Source organism: Littorina saxatilis, linkage group LG11, assembly GCF_037325665.1.
Source record: "Littorina saxatilis isolate snail1 linkage group LG11, US_GU_Lsax_2.0, whole genome shotgun sequence".
NCBI lineage: Eukaryota > Metazoa > Mollusca > Gastropoda > Littorinimorpha > Littorinidae > Littorina > Littorina saxatilis.
This window is the reverse complement of record NC_090255.1, coordinates 640,783-663,496: the sequence shown is the minus strand read 5'-3', so window position 1 is coordinate 663,496 and position 22,714 is coordinate 640,783. Positions and strand designations below refer to the sequence as shown.

Genomic DNA, 22,714 nt, shown 5'->3' with positions numbered 1-22,714 from the left:
GCCACGAGCGGTGGACAGACGATGCTACGAGTATACGGTCTTGCTGAAAAATTGCATTGCGTTCAGTTTCATTCTGTGAGTTCGACAGCTACTTGACTAAATGTTGTATTTTCGCCTTACGCGACTTGTTCTTTCTATCTTTCTTTTCTTTCTTTTTATTTTCGTTCTTTCTTTTTTTTTTCTTCCTTTTTTCTTTCTTTCTTATTTCTGTCTTTTTGTCGTTCTTTCTTTCTTTCTTTCTTTCTTTCTTTCTGTCTTTTCTGTGTGTTTTTTTTTTTACGAGAATGTGTTGAAGTTCTACAGTCCCTCGCTTTAAATGCAGAAAGTCCTTATGTACCTCAACCAAGTATTGTATTTCAAAGCGGCGACTAAAGGTTAACAGGTTACCCGTGTTAGTGTTTGCTGACAGGTAGCAGTCAGGTAGGTGCGAACAATAAGCACACATTGTACACACACCGACATTACCTGGGCGTTACTGTACACACACCGACATTACCTGGGCGTTACTGTACACACACCGACATTACCTGGGCGTTACTGTACACACACCAACATTACCTGGGCGTTACTGTACACACACCAACATTACCTGGGCGTTGCTGTACACACACCGACATTACCTGGGCGTTACTGTACACACACCGACATTACCTGGGCGTTACTGTACACACACCAACATTACCTGGGCGTTACTGTACACACACCGACATTACCTGGGCGTTACTGTACACACACCAACATTACCTGGGCGTTACTGTACACACACCGACATTACCTGGGCGTTACTGTACACACACCGACATTACCTGGGCGTTACTGTACACACACCGACATTACCTGGGCGTTACTGTACACACACCGACATTACCTGGGCGTTACTGTACACACACCAACATTACCTGGGCGTTACTGTACACACACCAACATTACCTGGGCGTTACTGTACACACACCAACATTACCTGGGCGTTACTGTACACACACCGACATTACCTGGGCGTTACTGTACACACACCGACATTACCTGGGCGTTACTGTACACACACCGACATTACCTGGGCGTTACTGTACACACACCGACATTACCTGGGCGTTACTGTACACACACCGACATTACCTGGGCGTTACTGTACACACACCGACATTACCTGGGCGTTACACCTTTCTCCTCCAGCTACATTGCTTTCAACACTGGCTTAAACAAAGGTTAAGTCAAAACATTGCGTCATATTGTTTGTTCATGTGTGTGTGTGTGTGTGTGTGTGTGTGTGTGTGTGTGTGTGTGTGTGTGTGTGTGTGTGTGTGTGTGTGTGTGTGTGTGTGTGTGTGTGAAACATCAAACATCTTATATTCACCAAGCAACCAGCAACCCTCTCACCCCCCCCCCCCAACCCCCATCTACTCCAAACAACCTTCACCCCCATATTTCAGTATTGTGTAAATGTTGAAGGATGAAGGATGATACGTTGTAGACGGATGCTTGAATTTTTTTTATTAAAAGCCCCACAATGATGTGCTTGGCAAATTTAAACAAAACACACACAAAAAACTTCACCCCCATCCCCTCCTCCCTGTGTCAAAAATACCGTCATTAATCGCACGACATTCATTTATATATAACACCACTACATGCATCCAACAAATGAAGACATTACGGCAGGCGACACACACACAGTAGGGGCATTAAGCTCGTCAAGACATTACGGCAGGCGACACACACACAGTAGGGGGATTAAGCTCGTCAAGACATTACGGCAGGCGACACACACACAGTAGGGGGATTAAGCTCGTCAAGACATTACGGCAGGCGACACACACACAGTAGGGGGATTAAGCTCGTCAAGACATTACGGCAGGCGACACACACACAGTAGGGGCATTAAGCTCGTCAAGACCTTCTGACAAACCGGTGAATGAACGTACCCATGCCCCTTCTGGTGCAAACGTAAACTTTATGACGTCATCTTCACTCCATATTCAGTGATGTAAGCCAGGTGTTGTGTCCTCCGAGAGCTACCTGCCCGGACGACATCTGAAACTTAGTACAATTTGCTTCGTCATTTGTCTCTGACATGCAGACACACTAAATAACAATGCAACGTGCAGTTATAGATACTCATGGGGATTTGTGAGTACATCCACATCTTGCTTGCAATTCGTCTTGGTGACCGATTACTTGACGCTGTGTTGTCTCGGCGAACCACGGGAAGCAATAACGAATTACTGGGCCGAGAGAAACTTGACCGGAACTTGGCATTGTGCGGCCATCTTGAGTCGAGGAGAGTTACAATGTCCTTCCATCATCACCAACATGTCCTCTAGCGGCCTTTCCAAATATGTTCTTTAATCCATTGGGTTGTTTTTTTGTTTTTTTAAACAATGGTCCAAAATGGCCTTGTTAGGGAGCTTTGTCTTCAAGTTATTATTGGCCTGTTGAACCAACTGGTTTTGTGCTGGCATCTTGCTTTTAAAAGCTGCAGACGAACACAAATGGAAAACGTCCAAAGTAAAATAAACGTAGCAACAAAAGAAATGAGTAAAGTCATACGATCTGTGTTGTGAAGTGTTACGCCTTCCGTGCCAGCTCGCCCGTCACATTGAGTGGTCTCCCTTGACTCAGGAGCGCGGTGCAGCCATTTGTCTTGTTGAGTTACGAGTCTTGTCGGGACACGGATGAATCTCTGTCAGAAAAACGGCACAAGGTTCTTACACCTGCCCAGACACTCACACACGACTCATAATTGAATTAACCATGTTTATGTATTAATCTTGATGGACAATACAGTGTTTGTTATTGTTATTGTTCTTGTTATATTTGATAGCTGTTGCTACCGAATAAAATCTCGCTCGGGTTGTAATGACTTCAGAAACATGAATATTTGAATACGATGACAATATAGCATACGATTTGTCTGAGGTCTAGCCAGTATGTAAACTGAAACGCTGTCTACCAGCATTGCCGTTGTTTGCTCTCTCTCTCTCTCTCTCTCTCTCTCTCTCTCTCTCTCTCTCTCTCTCTCTCTCTCTCTCTCTCTCTCTCTCTCTCTCTCTCTCTCTCTCTCTCTCTCTCTCTCTCTCTCTCTCTCTCTCTCTCTCTTTCGTTAACTTTCGACACTGTCACTGTTTGACATTCAAGATGTGTTACTACGTGGCTACTATTCCACCCACACAGACCCGCCCACACCAGTGACAACAGGGGGAGGGGGAGGGGGTGCTTAGTCTAAGCGCTGGGTAACCGAGTACCCGGACTGACATTTTGGGTGGATTAGGTGGGCACATTAACGAACACACGTCAAGAGACCTACCCGTGTGTGTGTGTATGTGTGTGTGTGGGTGTGCGTGTGTGTGTGTGTGTGTTAGTGTGTGTGTGTTTGTGTGTGTGTGTGTGTGTGTGTGTGTTAGTGTGTGTGTGTGTGTGTGTTTGTGTGTGTGTGTGTGTGTGTGTGTGTGTGTGTGTGTTTTGTTACTTTCGAAGTTCAACACATTCTTGTAAGAACAAACAAAAGGAGAAAAGACGTCAGAAGGAAAGAAAGACAGAAAGAAAGACAAAAAAGATTTGAAAAAACAAACAAAAAACGCACACACGCACAGAGATTTACGCTGTCGTGTTGTCCGGAAACAAAATAACGGGGAAAATACACATCTACTTTGCATTTATCACTCAAAAACAAAAAGCGATTTATGAAAACAATGCAGCTACTTTAATGAAATGTAAGCGAGACTCAGAAGTTTGTAAAAGCTGTTAGTGTCATGATTAATTGTGTAAAAGCTGTTAGTGCCATGATTAATTGTGTAAAAGCTGTTAGTGCCATGATTAATTGTGTAAAAGCTGTTAGTGCCATGATTAATTGTGTAAAAGCTGTTAGTGCCATGATTAATTGTGTAAAAGCTGTTAGTGCCATGATTAATTGTGTAAAAGCTGTTAGTGCCATGATTAATTGTGTAAAAGCTGTTAGTGCCATGATTAATTGTGTAAAAGCTGTTAGTGCCATGATTAATTGTGTAAAAGCTGTTAGTGCCATGATTAATTGTGTATTTCTTCTCTTGAAGGTGGCGCTGCTGCTGGTCGGCTTTGCCTGCTTGGCGCAAGGTGAGCACAAAGCACTCAGTACAGTCCTGCTGTTCTCACCACGGACAGCAGCTACAGCCAACACGACATTATATTCAAGTCGTCTTTCAGACCATAAAACACAGGAAGCGGCATCGTCTCTAACACGTCTTTTGCCAAACAATTAAGACTGTTGCCTTTATTTTAGCTAACTCTTTGCTCGTTTTAGTTTTTACATTTGTGTGCAAAGATTAATGAAGATGTATTGATAAACATCAGAGATACGGCTTTGATATGATTTTTACGCCATGCGTCCCCTGAATACCTGTTGTTTGGCTGTCGTTCCTTTAAGTGTCTGAGGAAGGAAGGGGAGGAGGGAAAAATCAAAATACAAAAATCAGAACAAACAAACAAGCAAAAATGACAATAAAAGGTAAAAACACGAAGAGGCATTCTTGCAAAGTCGGAAGATGTGACATGATAATTGTCTGGAACTAGACAAGGCACGGACAACTAGAACCATCAATCTTGTATTAAAAAACCCACAGTGTTTATAAAGCCATTAAAAGCTTTTTTACAGCTGCTAAAAAAATGACAAGAGGAAGCTCTATAACCGTCTGAGACAGGTGTTGTCAAGTGTTTCTTTTTTTAGCTTGAGTTGAATTAATTAATATGTGTTTGAAGTTGGTTTATATGAAAGGTAACCACATGTTATTGTTGATTTGTGTATCATGGTGATAGCTCATTAGCAGCTAACCCTTCGGACAGCGAAACAAGTTCCTAATTAGTCCATGAAAGTTGCTTGAAGTTAAATTTTAAAACACGTGTTGGGACCGTGTTACGGTGTGACAGTGTTACGGTGTGACAGTGTTACGGTGTCTGTGTTACGGTGTGACCGTGTTACGATGTCTGTGTTACGGTATGACCGTGTTACGGTGTCTATGTTACGGTGTGACCGTGTTATGGTGTCTGTGTTACGGTGTGACCGTGTTACGGTGTGACCGTGTTACGGTGTGACCGTGTTACGGTGTGACCGTGTTACGGTGTCTGTGTTACGGTGTGACCGTGTTACGGTGTCTGTGTTACGGTGTGACAGTGTTACGGTGTCTCTGACTAATGAGCGTATATTTATAAGCGTCTTGTTCCATAATTAAACTTTAACGTGTTTAGGTAAACAACCTTTCGTGTGATTTGTACTGTCCCCAGCTCTGTCAAACATACTACCCACCACCCTAAACAAATAATGCAACTCAAATAACCCCTCTGTCCCTGTCTCTCTGTCTGTCTGTCTGTCTGTCTGTCTCTCTCTCTCTCTCTCTCTCTCTCTCTCTCTCTCTCTCTCTCTCTCTCTCTCTCTCTCTCTCTCTCTCTCTCTCTCTCTCTCTCTCTCTCTCTCAGCCTTAAATCTTAATCCTTGTAAAATAAAGTTCGGTTCAGTTCAGTTCAGTGTGCTATTGCAGGGAGCAAGAAGCTGTTCTGTTACTACAGTAGTGACGCCCAATACCGCACTGGACCCGGCAAGTTCCTGCCGGAAAACATTGACCCGACTCTCTGCACACACGTCATCTTCGCCTTCTTCCAGCCCACTGATGACGGTCTCGGCGTCAAGTCCGTCACACCCGAAGGTCAGTGACGTCACTATGTTGTCAGTGTTGTCATTTTGTTGAAATTGACGTCTTACTGTTTTCAGTGTTGTCATTTTGTTTAAAGTGACGTCACACAGTAGTGAGAGTCGTCATTTTGTTGAAATTGACGTCACACTTGTCTGTGTTGCATTTTTGTTAAACGGGACGTCACAGTGTTGTCAGTGTCGTCATTTTGTCCAACGTGACGTCACACTGTTACACATCACAGATTATCGACTCGTCACCAATGTCATCTTCCTGCATTAATGACGTTTATCAAATCTTGATGTGTGACGTAAAATGACGGCCTGTAAGACTTTACGAAAATGAACTCAACATACATAACTAACAGTCTTTGATGATTTACTCAAATGATATCGGCCCTCTGTAGCGTAGGTATAGACAATGCGGGGATGGACCTAGTGACCTAGTGTATGAGAGGGATGGACCTAATGTATGTGAGGGAGGGACCTAGTGTATGAGAGGGATGGACCTAGTGTATGTGAGGGATGGACCTTGTGTATGAGAGGGAGGGACCTAGTGAATGAGAGGGATGGACCTAGTGTATGAGAGGGATGGACCTAGTGTATGAGAGGGATGGACCTAGTGTATGAGAGGGATGGACCTAGTGTATGAGAGGGAGGGACCTAGTGAATGAGAGGGATGGACCTAGTGTATGAGAGGGATGGACCTAGTGTATGAGAGGGATGGACCTAGTGTATGAGAGGGATGGACCTAATGTATGAGAGGTATGGACCTAGTGTATGAGAGGGATGGACCTAATGTATGAGAGGGATGGACCTAGTGTATGAGAGGGAGGGACCTAGTGAATGAGAGGGATGGACCTAGTGTATGAGAGGGATGGACCTAGTGAATGAGAGGGATGGACCTAGTGTATGAGAGGGATGGACCTAGTGTATGAGAGGGATGGACCTAGTGTATGAGAGGGATGGACCTAGTGTATGAGAGGGATGGACCTTGTGTATGAGAGGGATGGACCTTGTGTATGAGAGGGATGGACCTAGTGTATGAGAGGGATGGACCTAGTGTATGAGAGGGATGGACCTAGTGAATGAGAGGAATGGACCTAGTGTATGAGAGGGATGGACCTAGTGGTCATTTTGACACGTTTCGATACACGTGTATGTTGTTGTCCAGGTCTGTACGAGAAGACCGTGGCCTTGAAGCAGAAGAACCGCAACCTGAAGGTGCTGCTGGCTATCGGGGGCTGGCTGATCGGGTCCAAACCCTTCCTGCCCGTCATCAAGTCACAGCACTCCATCTCTACCTTCGCCAGGAATGTCGTCAAGTTCCTCAGGTAACAAGGCAACGCAGTGGGGGTGGGGGGGGGGGGCTGTTGGGGGATGAATGGTAGGAAGGGGGGGGTGAGACTGGGGAGGAGGGTTAGAAGCACTGGTTACAAACATGCAAAGGGGAAAAGGAAACAATGAGATGGAAGATATGTTTCATGTGAACCTCACCAGGGCACATGATTAATGAAAGCGTCTAACTTTTGTCATAAGAATTAGACGAAATGTAAGTTAAGTATATTGACTACCGTTCGGTCAATTTGCCTACCATCTCTTTGAATTGTAGAGTTAGGACAGGTAGGCCTACCATCTCTATGAATTGTAGAGTTAGGACAGGTAGGCCTACCATCTCTATGAATTGTAGAGTTAGGACAGGTAGGCCTACAAACTCTATGAATTGTAGAGTTAGGACAGGTAGGCCTACCATCTCTATGAATTGTAGAGTTAGGACAGGTAGGCCTACAAACTCTATGAATTGTAGAGTTAGGACAGGTAGGCCTACCATCTCTATGAATTGTAGAGTTAGGACAGGTAGGCCTACAAACTCTATGAATTGTAGAGTTAGGACAGGTAGGCCTACCATCTCTATGAATTGTAGAGTTAGGACAGGTAGGCCTACCATCTCTATGAATTGTAGAGTTAGGACAGGTAGGCCTACCATCTCTATGAATTGTAGAGTTAGGACAGGTAGGCCTACAAACTCTATGAATTGTAGAGTTAGGACAAGTAGGCCTACCATCTCTATGAATTGTAGAGTTAGGACAGGTAGGCCTACAAACTCTATGAATTGTAGAGTTAGGACAGGTAGGCCTACCATCTCTATGAATTGTAGAGTTAGGACAGGTAGGCCTACAAACTCTATGAATTGTAGAGTTAGGACAGGTAGGCCTACAAACTCTATGAATTGTAGAGTTAGGACAGGTAGGCCTACCATCTCTATGAATTGTAGAGTTAGGACAGGTAGGCCTACAAACTCTATGAATTGTAGAGTTAGGACAGGAAGGCCTACAAACTCCGCAAAGCGGTTGTATCATTGTCACGTGACGGGCGTTCTACTCAGTGTAAAGGCAGACCAAATGACGCGTTTGATGTGTCTCTCACTGAGCACCATAATGTTAGTTTGATGTGTCTCTCACTGAGCACCATTATGTTAGTTTGATGTGTCTCTCACTGAGCACCATTATGTTAGTTTGATGTGTCTCTCACTGAGCACCATTATGTTAGTTTGATGTGTCTCTCACTGAGCACCATTATGTTAGTTTGATGTGTCTCTCACTGAGCACCATTATGTTAGTCTGATGTGTCTCTCACTGAGCACCATTATGTTAGTCTGAGCTGTGTGCACTTCTTTGACCTACTCTCCAAGGGGAAATAAGACAAATAATCACGTCGCCTGTTTCTGGCATTTTATCTCGAACAAAGATCTCTCTCAAAAACATAATTGATGACTTTTGTGTGCGATATATATATTAACGACTTAATGCTTGCGTTTTGTCATTAACTGTGTAAGTGCGGTACGAATGTGCAGGCTTCACGGCATAGACATGGGCGGAGGAATGATGTGTTATTGAATATTTACGGTGTGTGCAGAGCTAACAACATGGGCGGAGGAATGATGTGTTATTGAATATTTACGGTGTGTGCAGAGCTAACAACATGGGCGGAAGAATGATGTGTTATTGAATATTTACGGTGTGTGCAGAGCTAACAACATGGGCGAAGGAATGATGTGTTATTGAATATGTACGGTGTGTGCAGAGCTAACAACATGGGCGGAGGAATTATGTGTTATTGAATATTTACGGTGTGTGCAGAGCTAACGACATGGGCGGAGGAATGATGTGTTATTGAATATTTACGGTGTGTGCAGAGCTAATAACATTGGCAGAGGAATGATGTGTTATTGAATATTTACGGTGTGTGCAGAGCTAACAACATGGGCGGAGGAATGATGTGTTATTGAATATTTACGGTGTGTGCAGAGCTAACAACATGGGCATTGACTGGTTAGGGGGAATGGGGGGAGGGGGGGATAGACGATGTGTTATGAACTCTATATGGACGCTGCTGTCAGGGCTCACGGAATGGACATGGGCTGGGGATGGCGGCGGGAGGGGGGGGGGTGTGCAGCGTGTCAATAGCTCTTCACACTGTGTTTCAGGGCTCACGGGATGGACGGGATGGACATGGACTGGGAGTTCCCCGGGGTGCGTGGCTCTACACCGGCCGACAAGCCCAAGTTCACCATGCTCCTCCAGGTTAGTACTGTGACATGGACTGGGAGTTCCCCGGGGTGCGTGGCTCTACACCGGCCGACAAGCCCAAGTTCACCATGCTCCTCCAGGTTAGTACTGTGACATGGACTGGGAGTTCCTCGGGGTGCGTGGCTCTACACCGGCCGACAAGCCCAACTTCACCATGCTCCTCCAGGTTAGTACTGTGACATGGACTGGGAGTTCCCCGGGGTGCGTGGCTCTACACCGGCCGACAAGCCCAACTTCACCATGCTCCTCAAGGTTAGTACTGTGACATGGACTGGGAGTTCCCCGGGGTGCGTGGCTCTGCACCGGCCGACAAGCCCAACTTCACCATGCTCGTCAAGGTTAGTACTGTGACATGGCCTGGGAGTTCCCCGGGGTGCGTGGCTCTACACCGGCCTACAAGCCCAACTTCACCATGCTCCTCAAGGTACCGCGGCCATTTTTGCCTCCACACATGACTTGCATGAAGTAGACCCTCCGATCACGAAGTATGACTGCCTAAATGACAGGGGAAAACACGCTATAAACGTAAAAGCCCAAGTTCACCCTGCTCCTCAAGGCACCGTTACTTGTGACACATCGCTAGCTCTTCATACATGGCTTGCATCAGTTGTTCCCCCTGAACACGAAGAATGTGACGACAGGAATGACAGGGGAAACACGCAGTACACGTTAAAGCCCACGCATGCATGTGCGCGCTTGTGTGTGTGTGTGTGTGTGTGTGTGTGTGTGTGTGTGTGTGTGTGTGTGTGTGTGTGTGTGTGTGTGTGTGTGTGTGTGTGTGTGTGTGTGTGTGTGCGTGCGTTAGTGCGTGTGTGTGGGTGTGAGTGAGTGAGTGTGTTTACGCAGTTCGGTGAGCACTGTGTTTGGTTGTTGTGGTGGAATGTATTATGTATTCAATGTACTCAAGCCAAGCAATATTCCTGTATAGTGCACGTGCTTGTAATCAAATCTTATATGTCTCATGTCTTATATCTTATGTCTTATGTCTTATGTTGGAGCCGCAGCCCAGCGAGCTTTGTAAAGTAGACTTTGCTCAAATGAAATCAGAGAGAGAAATGAAGTGAGAGGGAGGGGGACTCACAGAAAAAGCCAGGTTAAAAAAAGTCTCTTTGGTTTTTGGATTTGCTTAAATGAAATCATGCTTAACGAAGACGCTCTGTCTTCTTCCCTTCTTCCACTTGACCTTATCTTCACAATCGCCCTTAGATGTCACGCGGCATTTTGAGGATTTCTTTGTTTGATTGTGTAATGTTTAAATCAGCAAAGCGCTTTAAGATATCCCGGATTGTCTTCTCTCCAGTGCACAACGTCAAGAAAACAAGTTGATGTTTTGTTTGATTGTGTAATGTTTAAATCAGCAAAGCGCTTTAAGATATCCCGGATTGTCTTCTCTCCAGTGCACAACGTCAAGAAAACAAGTTCATGTTTTGTTTGATTGTGTAATGTTTAAATCAGCAAAGCGCTTTAAGATATCCCGGATTGTCTTCTCTCCAGTGCACAACGTCAAGAAAACAAGTTCATGTTTTGTTTCCTCTGCATGTCCAGTTATTTCGCTCCGCAAATCTTGTCTCGAGTCCGGACCTACAAAACGTGCATGAAACGTCAGACTTTGTTTGAGGGAGAAGTATTCAGAGAACCATTAACGAAAAGACGATGACGGTGTTTGACAAGTTCAGGGAGGTAGAGACTGTGAAGATAAAAGGAATTGTAAGGCCTAGTAAAGGCGTAGTGAAGACAGTGTTTACACGAAGACTTTCTCAGAATGTCGCAGTCACCAGCCAACAAAGCTGTCTCTCACGCCACCTAGCGGATGGGTGCCAAATCAAAGTAGCCGATGACGTGAAAATAGAGGAGAGAGAGAGGGGGGGGTGAGAGGGTAACAGAAACAAATCCAGGTGTCGTGGATGGATAGGCAGAGGGAGAGGGAGGGGACTTCAGGTGAGAAACTCCAGGTGTCGAGACAAGTGCATAGGTGCAAGAAATGCGTGCGGGCGACGCGTGTGGTTGAGAATTAAAGGCGGGGTTAATTGGGGTTAAACCTGTGTTTCTACATCCCCCTGTGTCCCCCTCTCGGCCATGTTGACTTTTCTCCCCTTTTTGACAGTGCTCGCCCTTCCTAGATCTCCCCTTTCTTACCTCCCTTTGCTGCACGCTTCGCGCCTTTCTCTCTTCTCTTCGTTTCTTCCTCATCACACGTTTCGTTGCTTCAAATAAAGACGAGAACGTGAACCTTAACTTTTGAACGTCAGCGGATCGTGCACATACTATGTTAAAAGCAATCACATCCCTACACGGACATTCTATTTAACACCCAATGCCATTATTGGCTTCAAATTCATGGTCTTAGGATATTAGCAAAGAGGTTCATCGTTTCATTCACCCAGATAACAATGACAATTCTTTATTTAACGATACATCTACAGGGTAATAGATTAAGCAGTGATCTGCTTTTTTACTTCTAGCCCTCGATGGTTGAGTTAGGTTGTTGATGGGATAACAAGCCGCTGCATATATGTGTTATGGGCAGTGCTTGAAGTTAACAACTATTTCAGTTGATACTTCATTTTCACAAGGCCAATCATCATCACACCTTTAACAAGGCCAATCATCATCACACCTTTAACAAGGCCAATCATCATCACACCTTTAACATATATGCACAAAAGAGTATTTCTTGTGATTCCTGTGTCGTGTTTGTTGTCTGTTTGTTTGTTGTCTGTTTGTTTGTTGTCTGTTTGTTTGTTTGTTTGTTGTGTTTTGTCTTTGTTTGTTTTGTTGTTGGTTTGTTGGTCTATTCAATTGTGTGTGGGTGGGTTTTTTTTACTTTTGATTGTTTTACTTTGTTTGTTACATATTTGTCATACTGGTATTGTCTGCAGAAGATCCAAGACGAGTTCAAGAAGGAGGCTGCCCGCACGGGGCGAGACAAGCTGATCCTCACCCTGGCCACAGCGGCCGGCAGTTACTACATCACAGAGGGCTACGAGCCCACAGAGATCGTCAAGTGAGTGGTCCGAGTCATGCATCCCGGTGCCTCATAGTTCACTGGCTGTACCAAGTGCACTTCTGCTGGCTGTACCAAGTGCACTTCTGCTGGCTGTACCAAGTGCACTTCTGCTGGCTGTACCAAGTGCACTTCTGCTGGCTGTACCAAGTGCACTTCTCGGCTGGCTGTACCAAGTGCACTTCTGCTGGCTGTACCAAGTGCACTTCTGCTGGCTGTACCAAGTGCACTTCTGCTGGCTGTACCAAGTGCACTTCTGCTGGCTGTACCAAGTGCACTTCTGCTGGCTGTACCAAGTGCACTTCTACTGGCTGTACCAAGTGCACTTCTGCTGGCTGTACCAAGTGCACTTCTGCTGGCTGTACCAAGTGCACTTCTGCTGGCTGTACCAAGTGCACTTCTGCTGGCTGTACCAAGTGCACTTCTACTGGCTGTACCAAGTGCACTTCTGCTGGCTGTACCAAGTGCACTTCTGCTGGCTTTCTTGACAGCCGTGTGTCGTGTTAGGTTGTTCAATGATCCGTGTCTGTCAGGTTGTTCAATGATCCGTGTCTGTCCGGTTGTTCAATGATCCGTGTCTGTCAGGTTGTTCAATGATCCGTGTCTGTCAGGTTGTTCAATGATCCGTGTCTGTCCGGGGCGGCAGCACATGAACCCCTCCCTCCTGTTTGAAGCGCCCCCTGTCGCACACTGGGTCTAGTCCTGATGTAGGTCACTGACTAACACAGCCTTGAGGGGTGTAATGTAGATCACTGACTAACACAGCCCTGAGGGGTGTAATGTAGGTCACTGACTAACACAGCCCTGAGGGGTGTAATGTCACTGACTAACACAGCCCTGAGCGTGTAATGTAGGTCACTATATATATATATAACACAGTGTGTATAACGTGCAGACACCCTGACTACCTGCTGCTGATGACCTACAACTATCACGGGGCCTGGGAGAACGTGACGGGTCACCACAGCACGGTCTGGACAAGCGGCAAGGACACCGGGCCCAGGCTGGAGCTGAGCATGGTGTGGACAGTCTTCCCAACTTTCTGTCTGTGTCTGTAACACATGTCTTTAAATTAACATGGTCTGTACAGTATATCTCTCTGTCTATGTCTCTGTCTGTCTGTCTGTCTGTCTGTCTGTCTGTCTGTCTGTCTGTCTGTCTGTCTGTCTGTCTGTCTGTCTGTCTGTCTGTTTGTACAGCATATCTCTCTTTCTCTGTCTGTTTGTCTCTCTGTCTCTCTCACTCCCTTTCTCTCTCAGTCTCTCGTCCCTCTCTACCTCTCTCTATCCCTCCGTCTCTTTCTCTCTCTGTCTCCCTCCCTCCCCCCTTCCTCCTTCCCTCTTCCTCTGTCTCTGGCTGTCTGTCTGTCTATCTGCCTGTCTGTCTGTCTGTCTGCCTGTCTCTCTCTCTCTCTCTCTCTCTCTCTCTCTCTCTCTCTCTCTCTCTCTCTCTCTCTCTCTCTCTCTCTCTCTTTCTCAAGAAACGGCTTTTACTTAAGCAGTGTGAAACTCAAACTAGTATTTTTTTCTCCCCCCCCCCCACCCCCTTAGCAATGGACGGTGGACTACTGGCTGTCACAAGGAGCAAGCCGTGACAAGCTCATTCTGGGACTGGCCACCTACGGAATGACCTTCACGCTGAAAAACCCATCCCGGAATGGTATTCTGGCTCCGGCATACGGAGGTGGTCGGGGAGCTCAGTATACAAACGAGTATGGAATTATGGCTTACTATGAGGTCAGTGTCTGTCTATTTGTGTGTTTGTCTGCCTGTTCGTTTGTCAGTGTGTGTGTCTATATGTTTGTTACATGGGTAGGGAGCTCAGTTCACTAAGGAGTGTGGCATTATGGCTTACTATGAGGTCAGTGTCTGTCTGTTTGTGTGTCTTTCTGTTTGTATGTCTGTTCGTCTGTCTGTGTGTTTGTATGTCTGTATGTTTGTGTGTGTGTGTTTGTCTGCCTGTCTGGTACATGGGTAGGGAGCTAGATCAGTCCACCATGGAATGTACATACGGGGAGGTAGGGAGGGGGGCAGCGGTTCACCGATTGGTTCGGTTTTTCTCCGTTATCACCCCCCTCCCCCCACCCCCCCCCTCATCTCACTCTCCTGGGCTAGCTGACTGACTGTTGCTACCTGTCCACATCAGGTGCATCCCACTGCACCCCAATCCTCGCCGCATTATTGCCACCTGTACAGGTGTTGATAGCTGAGTGGTGTGTGATGTACAAGTGTTGATAGCTGAGTGGTGTGTGATGTACAGGTGTTGATAGCTGAGTGGTGTGTGATGTACAGGTGTTGATAGCTGAGTGGTGTGTGATGTACAGGTGTTGATAGCTGAGTGGTGTGTGATGTACAGGTGTTGATAGCTGAGTGGTGTGTGATGTACAGGTGTGTGAGAACCTGGCGAAACACGGATGGACCAAGGTGTGGATCTCTGACCAGCAGGCGCCCTATGCCTATGGCGGTGACCAGTGGGTCGGCTACGATGACCCCAAGAGTCTCAAGATCAAGGTAGGCACACTGACCAAAACACTGACCCCAAAACTGACCGCAACAGTAGAGGCGTTAAGCTGTTATGAAGAGAGTACGGTAGTGGTGGTCAAGAGTTGTGTACTGAGTTGCGCAGAGGCCTTTCAGCCGCCAGACTATTACCACAGGTAAAACTAGGCGAGTTAACGGTCTGCATGTAGTAACTTATTTAACAGCGACCATCTCATCGCCCGCGCTGTGTTGCGCTCTGCCAGATATGGATTACGGTTACGTTAACGTTAACCACGAGTGACTTAAAGTCCGTACTGCCCACTATAGTCCTGAAGACTTTGAGGTGTGATAAGAAAGCTGCTGCTTCCTGTCATTGCACTATACAGCTTGTGAGTCAACAGAACCATCAGTCACGCATCAGTCACGCATCAGTCACGTATCAGTCACTCATCAGTCACGCGTCAGTCACGCATCAGTCACGCATCAGTCACGCATCAGTCACGCACAAACTATTCTTAATGTGTCAACGTTTTAAGTGAGGAATGTTCTTGTTAAAGTCACGTATCAGCCACGCATCAGTCACGTATCAGTCACGCATCAGTCACGCATCAGTCACGCATCAGTCACGTATCAGTCACGCATCAGTCACGTATCAGTCACGCATCAGTCACGTATCAGTCACGCATCAGTCACGTATCAGTCACGCATCAGTCACGTATCAGTCACGCATCAGTCACGTATCAGTCACGCATCAGTCACGTATCAGTCACGCATCAGTCACGTATCAGTCACGCACAAACTATTCTCAATGTGTCAACATTTTAAGTGAGGAATGTTCTTGTTAAAGAGAAGAGGAATGTCAACGTTTCAGAACCTGTCTCAACACGGGAAGGTTACCATGACATAGAGGACAGCTTTTTTAGCATTGAAGTAGAAATGATTGCCATAAATGTGATAATGATGATGATGATGATGATGATGATGATGATGATGATGATGATGATGATGATGATGATGATGATGATGATGATGATGATGACGATGATGATGACGACGACGATGATGACGACGATGATGACGATGACGATGATGATGATGATGATGATGACGATGATGACGATGATGATGACGATGATGACGATGACGACGACGATGATGATGAACGTGCAGGTAGAGACGATGATCAACGGGTACAGACTGGCCGGGGCCTTCGTGTGGTCGGTGGAGATGGACGATTTCAGGGGTCGGTGTGGGGGCGGGGTCTACCCGCTGCTGAAGGCCATCATCCAGTCTATGGACGGGGGGATCGCCACACCCGTTCAGCGCCCCGGGCAACCAACCTTTCCCCCCGCTCTCCCCACCCAGCCTTCCCCGCCACCGCCCCGCGTCACCCCCCGGCCCAACGTCTTCTTCCCCGGTCGTCAGGGCTTCACTTCTCCAAGACCCAACTTCGGTCAGTGTGTATGTGTGTGTGTGTCTCAGTGTGTATGTGTGTGTCTCAGTGTGTATGTGTGTCTGTCTGTGTGTGTCTGTGTGTGTGTGTCTGTGTGTGTGTGTGTGTGTGCCTGGGTGCATGCGTGCGTGTGCGTGGGTGTGTGTGTGTGTATGTATGCGTGTGTGTGTGTGTGTGTGTGTGTGTGTGTGTGTGTGTGTGTGTGCGTGTGTGTGTGTGTATGTGTGTGTGTGTGTGTGTCGTGAGGCTCCGCTTCCAGTCAAAAGTCATTTTCCTCAAATGTAACACGTATTTGGTTTTAGTGTTGGTCTTTATGAAGTGTTTGTCTCAAACCATGTGTGTTGCTCTGGTTGTTAGCTTATTCCTTCGTTTCTTGTGTGTCTGTTCGAACATCAATCTGTATCGTTACAACGTCTGCCTGTCTCCTCGGTGTCGTGGTAAGTGTAAGCACAGTTAAGGGGAGAAGACTCGTACCTTTGTCGCGCCTTTCGTTACAACAGTTATCTTTCTTACTCCAAGTGAATTTGTTGCCAGGACCGAGGAGAGAGACAATCAACAACAAATCATTATAGCTCAGTATGAGACAATCAACACAAAATGAACATAGCTCAGTGATGAGACAATCAACACTAAATTAACATAAACTTGGCCAAAAAATTATTGCAACAAATTTCAAACCCAAATTAAAGCATTAATCCCAGTGTCAAAACTGTATATGTCAGTTAAGACCGTTCACTTAACCTCCAGGATCACCTTTTGGATTAAATATTTCTTTTACAGGGATCACGTGACCGCCGCTCAAGTAAGGGTACCCTTAAAATCGACCAGACAAAAACGGAAGAGCCGAATGAAAAATTGACAAGAAATCACAATAGGCAAAACTTTGCAACTTTGACATACGAGAAGAAAGTCAAACCAATTATCTACCCTGAATAGATAGTTTTGTTTTGCTACCTTGCGTATTTCGCGTGCTATGCTATTCCTACTGATGCAGGTGTCGAACGCAAGAGCGGTCAAAAACTGGACTTTTTGCGTCATTGTTTTAGCGGTATCATGACACAAAAGTCTGCACTTTAGCAATGATTTGGTGGATTGCTTTGAAACTTTCGGAATATTTTACCAACATACTATAGATACTTCGAGCGAAATGATGGATTGTTACAGGTGTTTGTTAAAATGTTATGCAATTTTTCGAAAGAAGTTTTTAATCTCGTCATAGGATTGTTCCCTTGGGTTAAAAAAATTCATGACTTTGCATGTCTTTGGAAAAATGATTGATACACACACTGTAAAATGTGTATGTGCGTGTAAGCACTGACGCAGATTTGCTGGGCCTGTAAACACGCTACATATTTAAGCGATGATTCTGGTGCCACAGCGATGCCCAGCCAAGCGTGACCGTAGCATGTTTTAATTGACTCTTACCAGTTCGGGGGTTTTAGGGCATATTTTACAGTGCTGTTGGTGCCTACTTGCCGAGTGGCTATCTTGGGTCATATTCTAAATGAAATATAGAAAGTTATATATCAAATGAAAGGAAAATGAATAAGCTTTTCATATTTGCAAAGAGAGTTGTGCTATCTTTAAAGGTAAAAAAGGTTATGGGGGTGACAACATGATTTTTGTTGAAATTTGTGCGCCCAATTTTTGGAACACGTGACAAACACAAAGAAGACATTTTTTTTGTGTTCAGTTTATTTTAGATATGCTGCTAACTGGTCTGTTTTGGCATTCATTTTACATAACATAGCAAAGTTTTATTGAGTTTTGCTGATAAACAAAAATGTTATTGTCACCGGAATACGCCCCCCCCCCCCCCCCCCCCCCACCCACCCAAATTTCAAAGTTGGACATACGCATGCCTAAGGCCAAAAAAAAAGTCTGTTAACGGTATCCCGACCGACCCTAATTTTTCGCGCGACCCTAGACTTTTTTTTGGCATTTGAGGGGGGGGGGGGGGAAGTCTTTGTTTTTTGGCAAAATAACTTAAAAATATGGTTTTGTGGAAGAGAACAAAAAAAGAAAGGTCTTTGTTTTTTGGCAAAATAACTTTAAAAAAATTAAAAAGTCCCGACCTACCGACCCTAATTTTTGGGCCTATGTTACCGTTAACAGACTATTTTTGTTGTTGCCTAATAATGCATTCCTATAACTAACTTATGACAAAAACCCAGCTTGTTTCTGTCATAAAGTGTGTCTAACATATGAGTTTATCCACTGTCCGACCCATCCAATGTAAAATAACCAATTTTTTTCCGATAATTAGATAATTGGTTAGTGGAAAACTACAGGGGGCGAACTGGTAAGAGTTAATAGAGCTCAGTGATCAGACAATGGACACACAATTAATAGAGCTCAGTGATGAGACAATGGACACACAATTAATAGAGCTCAGTGATCAGACAATGGACACACAATTAATAGAGCTCAGTGATCAGACAATGGACACACAATTAATAGAGCTCAGTGATCAGACAATGGACACACAATTAATAGAGCTCAGTGATCAGACAATGGACACACAATTAATAGAGCTCAGTGATCAGACAATGGACACACAATTAATAGAGCTCAGTGATCAGACAATGGACACACAATTAATAGAGCTCAGTGATCAGACAATGGACACACAATTAATAGAGCTCAGTGATGAGACAATGGACACACAATTAATAGAGCTCAGTGATCAGACAACGGACACACAATTAATAGAGCACAGTGATGAGACAATGGACACACAATTAATAGAGCTCAGTGATCAGACAATGGACACACAATTAATAGAGCTCAGTGATGAGACAATGGACACACAATTAATAGAGCTCAGTGATCAGACAATGGACACACAATTAATAGAGCTCAGTGATCAGACAATGGACACACAATTAATAGAGCTCAGTGATCAGACAATGGACACACAATTAATAGAGCTCAGTGATCAGACAATGGACACACAATTAATAGAATCCACGTATTGTGTTGTTGAGTATCGTATCGTATCGTATCGTATCGTATCGTATTGTATTGTATTGTATTGTATTGTATTGTATTGTATTGTATTGTATTGTATTGTTACAGTGACGACCACAGTGCCCCAGGTGGCTGCCTTCCCCTCCACGAGCTGCACGACGCTGGGCGAGGGCATCCACAAGGACCCTAACACCTGCAGCCAGTTCTTCTACTGTGTGCGCGGCGTGGAGGGCAGCTTCGCTCAGTTCACCATGGCCTGTCCTCCCAAGACCGCCTTCGACGGCAACTACCTCGTCTGTGTCTACGACAGCAACTGCTACACCCCCGCCTGATTTCATTACCTCCCCTTGGGGACGGAGACGCGTGGAACCCGGATGCAGGATCGGCATTGGAAGCATCTTTGTGCAGGTGTACAGAGACAAATATCGTGTTTTTAATGTCACAGAGTAAAAGAGTAACATGGCTGACATGCCACGGGTATCTTTCTTTTGAGGGCGTAAAACTTGAGTTTTGAGTGTCTGATTATCTTAAGTTGTTGCAATATTTTTTATACTCATTATATACTACGGGACAGGCTACAGAGAAACAAGCACTAAGTTGTTGTTGTGGGTTTTTTCTTCAATAATTAGTAACTTATTTGAATGTTGGTGTTTTTGTAGACAAGCTTAAAAGCAGTTCTTTAGCCATATAACGAGTTCACGGTCTTGCAATCTATTGAAAGCGATGAAACATCCACCTGTATTCAGATTTTATTTTTCTCTTTTTTCTTCTTCTTTGTCTTCTTCGTCTTCTTCTTCTTTTTTTTTCTTGTTTGTTTTATTTTTGTTCTTCTTCTACTTTTCCATCTAGCTCTTCTCCTTGTTCTTTTTCAAACTAGTTACGTCACTCTGCGCAGACTGCAGTCGTTCTGGTCATTCTGGACTGCTGACGCCTAATACAAGTTGTTGTTGTTGTTGTTGCTTTAAGAGAGACGAGGAAATCCATTCTGTTACTTTTTAGATTAGCGTATAGAACAAATGTTCACTGTGGTGTCGCCAGTCTGCACGCCTTCAGCGTACCCCACGAGGGAAGACACCAACTCTCGACTTCTTTTTGTACTGGGAAATTCAAGTTCACGTTCAGACATGTATTCATACAATGTCGATATTGTTTGAAAAGTATGCTTTTATTATTGCGAGGATGGTGGTGCTTTGCAGACAAATATAACTGAACATTTAAACAAGCAATCGACAGTTGACTGTGTAGTTGACACCTTGTGTGTGTGTGTGTGTGTGTGTGTGTGTGTGTGTGTGTGTGTGTGTGTGTGTGTGTGTGTGTGTGTATCATACAGTGTGTGTGTTTATCATACTCTGTGTGTGTGTGTGTGTGTGTGTGTGTGTGTGTGTGTGTGTGTGTGTGTGTGCGTGTGTGTGTGTGTGTGTGTGTGTATCATACAGTGTGTGTGTTTATCATACTGTGTGTGTGTGTGTGTGTGTGTGTGTGTGTGTGTGTGTGTTGTGTGCTTATCATACTGTATGTGTATGTGTATATGTGTGTGCAGTATGTCTGTATCTGTTGTAATGTGTGTGCAGGGTGGGGGGGTGTTTGAGTGTTCGTGTGTGTATAACTGTAACAACTGTGTGCGTGTGTGTGTGTGTCTGTCTGTCTCGCTGTCTGTCTGCCTGTCTAAAAACAAAGAGACTGTCAACGTTCCAAAATTCAGAATCAAAAAACAAGAAAGGTAAGTTGTTGGAACGTTGTGACTGTAACGTATTTTTGTCAATAACAACGTTCCAACAACGTACCTTTCTTGTTTTTTGATTTTGTCTGTCTGTCTGTCTGTATGTATGTATGTCTGTCTGTCTGTCTGTATGTATGTATGTCTGTCTGTGTTTGTCTGTCTGTCTCTCTGTCTCTCTGTTTGTGTGTGGCTTTATACAACCATAGGAACGAGATCAGCAGAAACTCACGACCACTACCAGAGAGAAACGTAATGAGCTCCAGACATCTGTGTGGGAATGAAAACCCTGTGACGACACACGACGCAGGAGACATGCCGCGAACACAACACACAGTCCAACCCATCTCTACTGTCCCTAGAACGATCCAACCCATCTATACTGTCCCTAGAACGATCCAACCCATCTCTACTGTCCCTAGAACGATCAAACCCATCTCTACTGTCCCTAGAACGATCCAACCCATTTCTACTGTCCCTAGAACGATCCAACCCATCTCTACTGTCCCTAGAACGATCCAACCCATTTCTACTGTCCCTAGAACGATCCAACCCATCTCTACTGTCCCCAGAGCGATCAAACCCATCTCTACTGTCCCTAGAACGATCCAACCCATCTCTACTGTCCCTAGAACGATCCAACCCATCTCTACTGTCCCTAGAACGATCCAACCCATCTCTACTGTCCCCAGAACGATCCAACCCATCTCTACTGTCCCCAGAACGATCCAACCCATCTCTACTGTCCCCAGAACGATCCAACCCATCTCTACTGTCCCCAGAACGATCCAACCAATCTCTACTGTCCCTAGAACGATCCAACCCATTTCTACTGTCCCTAGAACGATCCAACCCATCTCTACTGTCCCTAGAACGATCCAACCCATTTCTACTGTCCCTAGAACGATCCAACCCATCTCTACTGTCCCCAGAGCGATCAAACCCATCTCTACTGTCCCTAGAACGATCCAACCCATCTCTACTGTCCCCAGAACGATCCAACCCATCTCTACTGTCCCTAGAACGATCCAACCCATCTCTTCTGTCCCCAGAACGATCCAACCCATCTCTACTGTCCCCAGAACGATCAAACCCATCTCTACTGTCCCTAGAACGATCCAACCCATCTCTACTGTCCCTAGAACGATCCAACCCATCTCTACTGTCCCCAGAACGATCCAACCCATCTCTACTGTCCCCAGAACGATACAACCCATCTCTACTGTCCCTAGAACGATCCAACCCATCTCTACTGTCCCTAGAACGATCCAACCCATCTCTACTGTCCCCAGAACGATCCAACCCATCTCTACTGTCCCTAGAACGATCCAACCCATCTCTACTGTCCCCAGAACGATCCCACCCATCTCTACTGTCCCTAAAACGATCCAACCCATCTCTACTGTCCCCAGAACGATCCAACCCATCTCTATACTGTCCCTAGAACGATCCAACCCATCTCTACTGTCCCTAGAACGATCCAACCCATCTCTATACTGTCCCCAGAACGATCCAACCCATCTCTATACTGTCCCCAGAACGATCCAACCCATCTCTACTGTCCCTAGAACGATCCAACCCATCTCTACTGTCCCCAGAACGATCCAACCCATCTCTACTGTCCCTAGAACGATCCAACCCATCTCTACTGTCCCTAGAACGATCCAACCCATCTCTACTGTCCCTAGAACGATCCAACCCATCTATACTGTCCCAAGAACGATCCAACCCATCTCTACTGTCCCTAGAACGATCCAACCCATCTCTACTGTCCCTAGAACGATCCAACCCATCTCTACTGTCCCCAGAACTATCCAACCCATCTCTACTGTCCCTAGAACGAT

The 22,714-nt window shown here is 45.4% G+C and overlaps 1 protein-coding gene across 1 annotated transcript in view; it reads left to right on the top strand.

The window, feature by feature from the left end:
• LOC138979362 (chitinase-3-like protein 1) overlaps window positions 1-20,379 on the top strand; it is a 21,959-nt gene extending 1,580 nt beyond the window's left edge. Inside the window, exons 2-11 of the mRNA XM_070352067.1 lie at window positions 4,050-4,089; window positions 5,508-5,672; window positions 6,831-6,990; window positions 9,144-9,240; window positions 12,126-12,250; window positions 13,146-13,269; window positions 13,801-13,986; window positions 14,638-14,760; window positions 15,901-16,183; window positions 19,262-20,379. Coding sequence (XP_070208168.1) covers window positions 4,050-4,089; window positions 5,508-5,672; window positions 6,831-6,990; window positions 9,144-9,240; window positions 12,126-12,250; window positions 13,146-13,269; window positions 13,801-13,986; window positions 14,638-14,760; window positions 15,901-16,183; window positions 19,262-19,485 — 1,527 coding nt within the window. The 3' untranslated portion in view covers window positions 19,486-20,379. The remainder of the gene's footprint in view (window positions 1-4,049; window positions 4,090-5,507; window positions 5,673-6,830; window positions 6,991-9,143; window positions 9,241-12,125; window positions 12,251-13,145; window positions 13,270-13,800; window positions 13,987-14,637; window positions 14,761-15,900; window positions 16,184-19,261) is intronic.
• The last annotated feature ends 2,335 nt before the right edge of the window (window positions 20,380-22,714 follow it).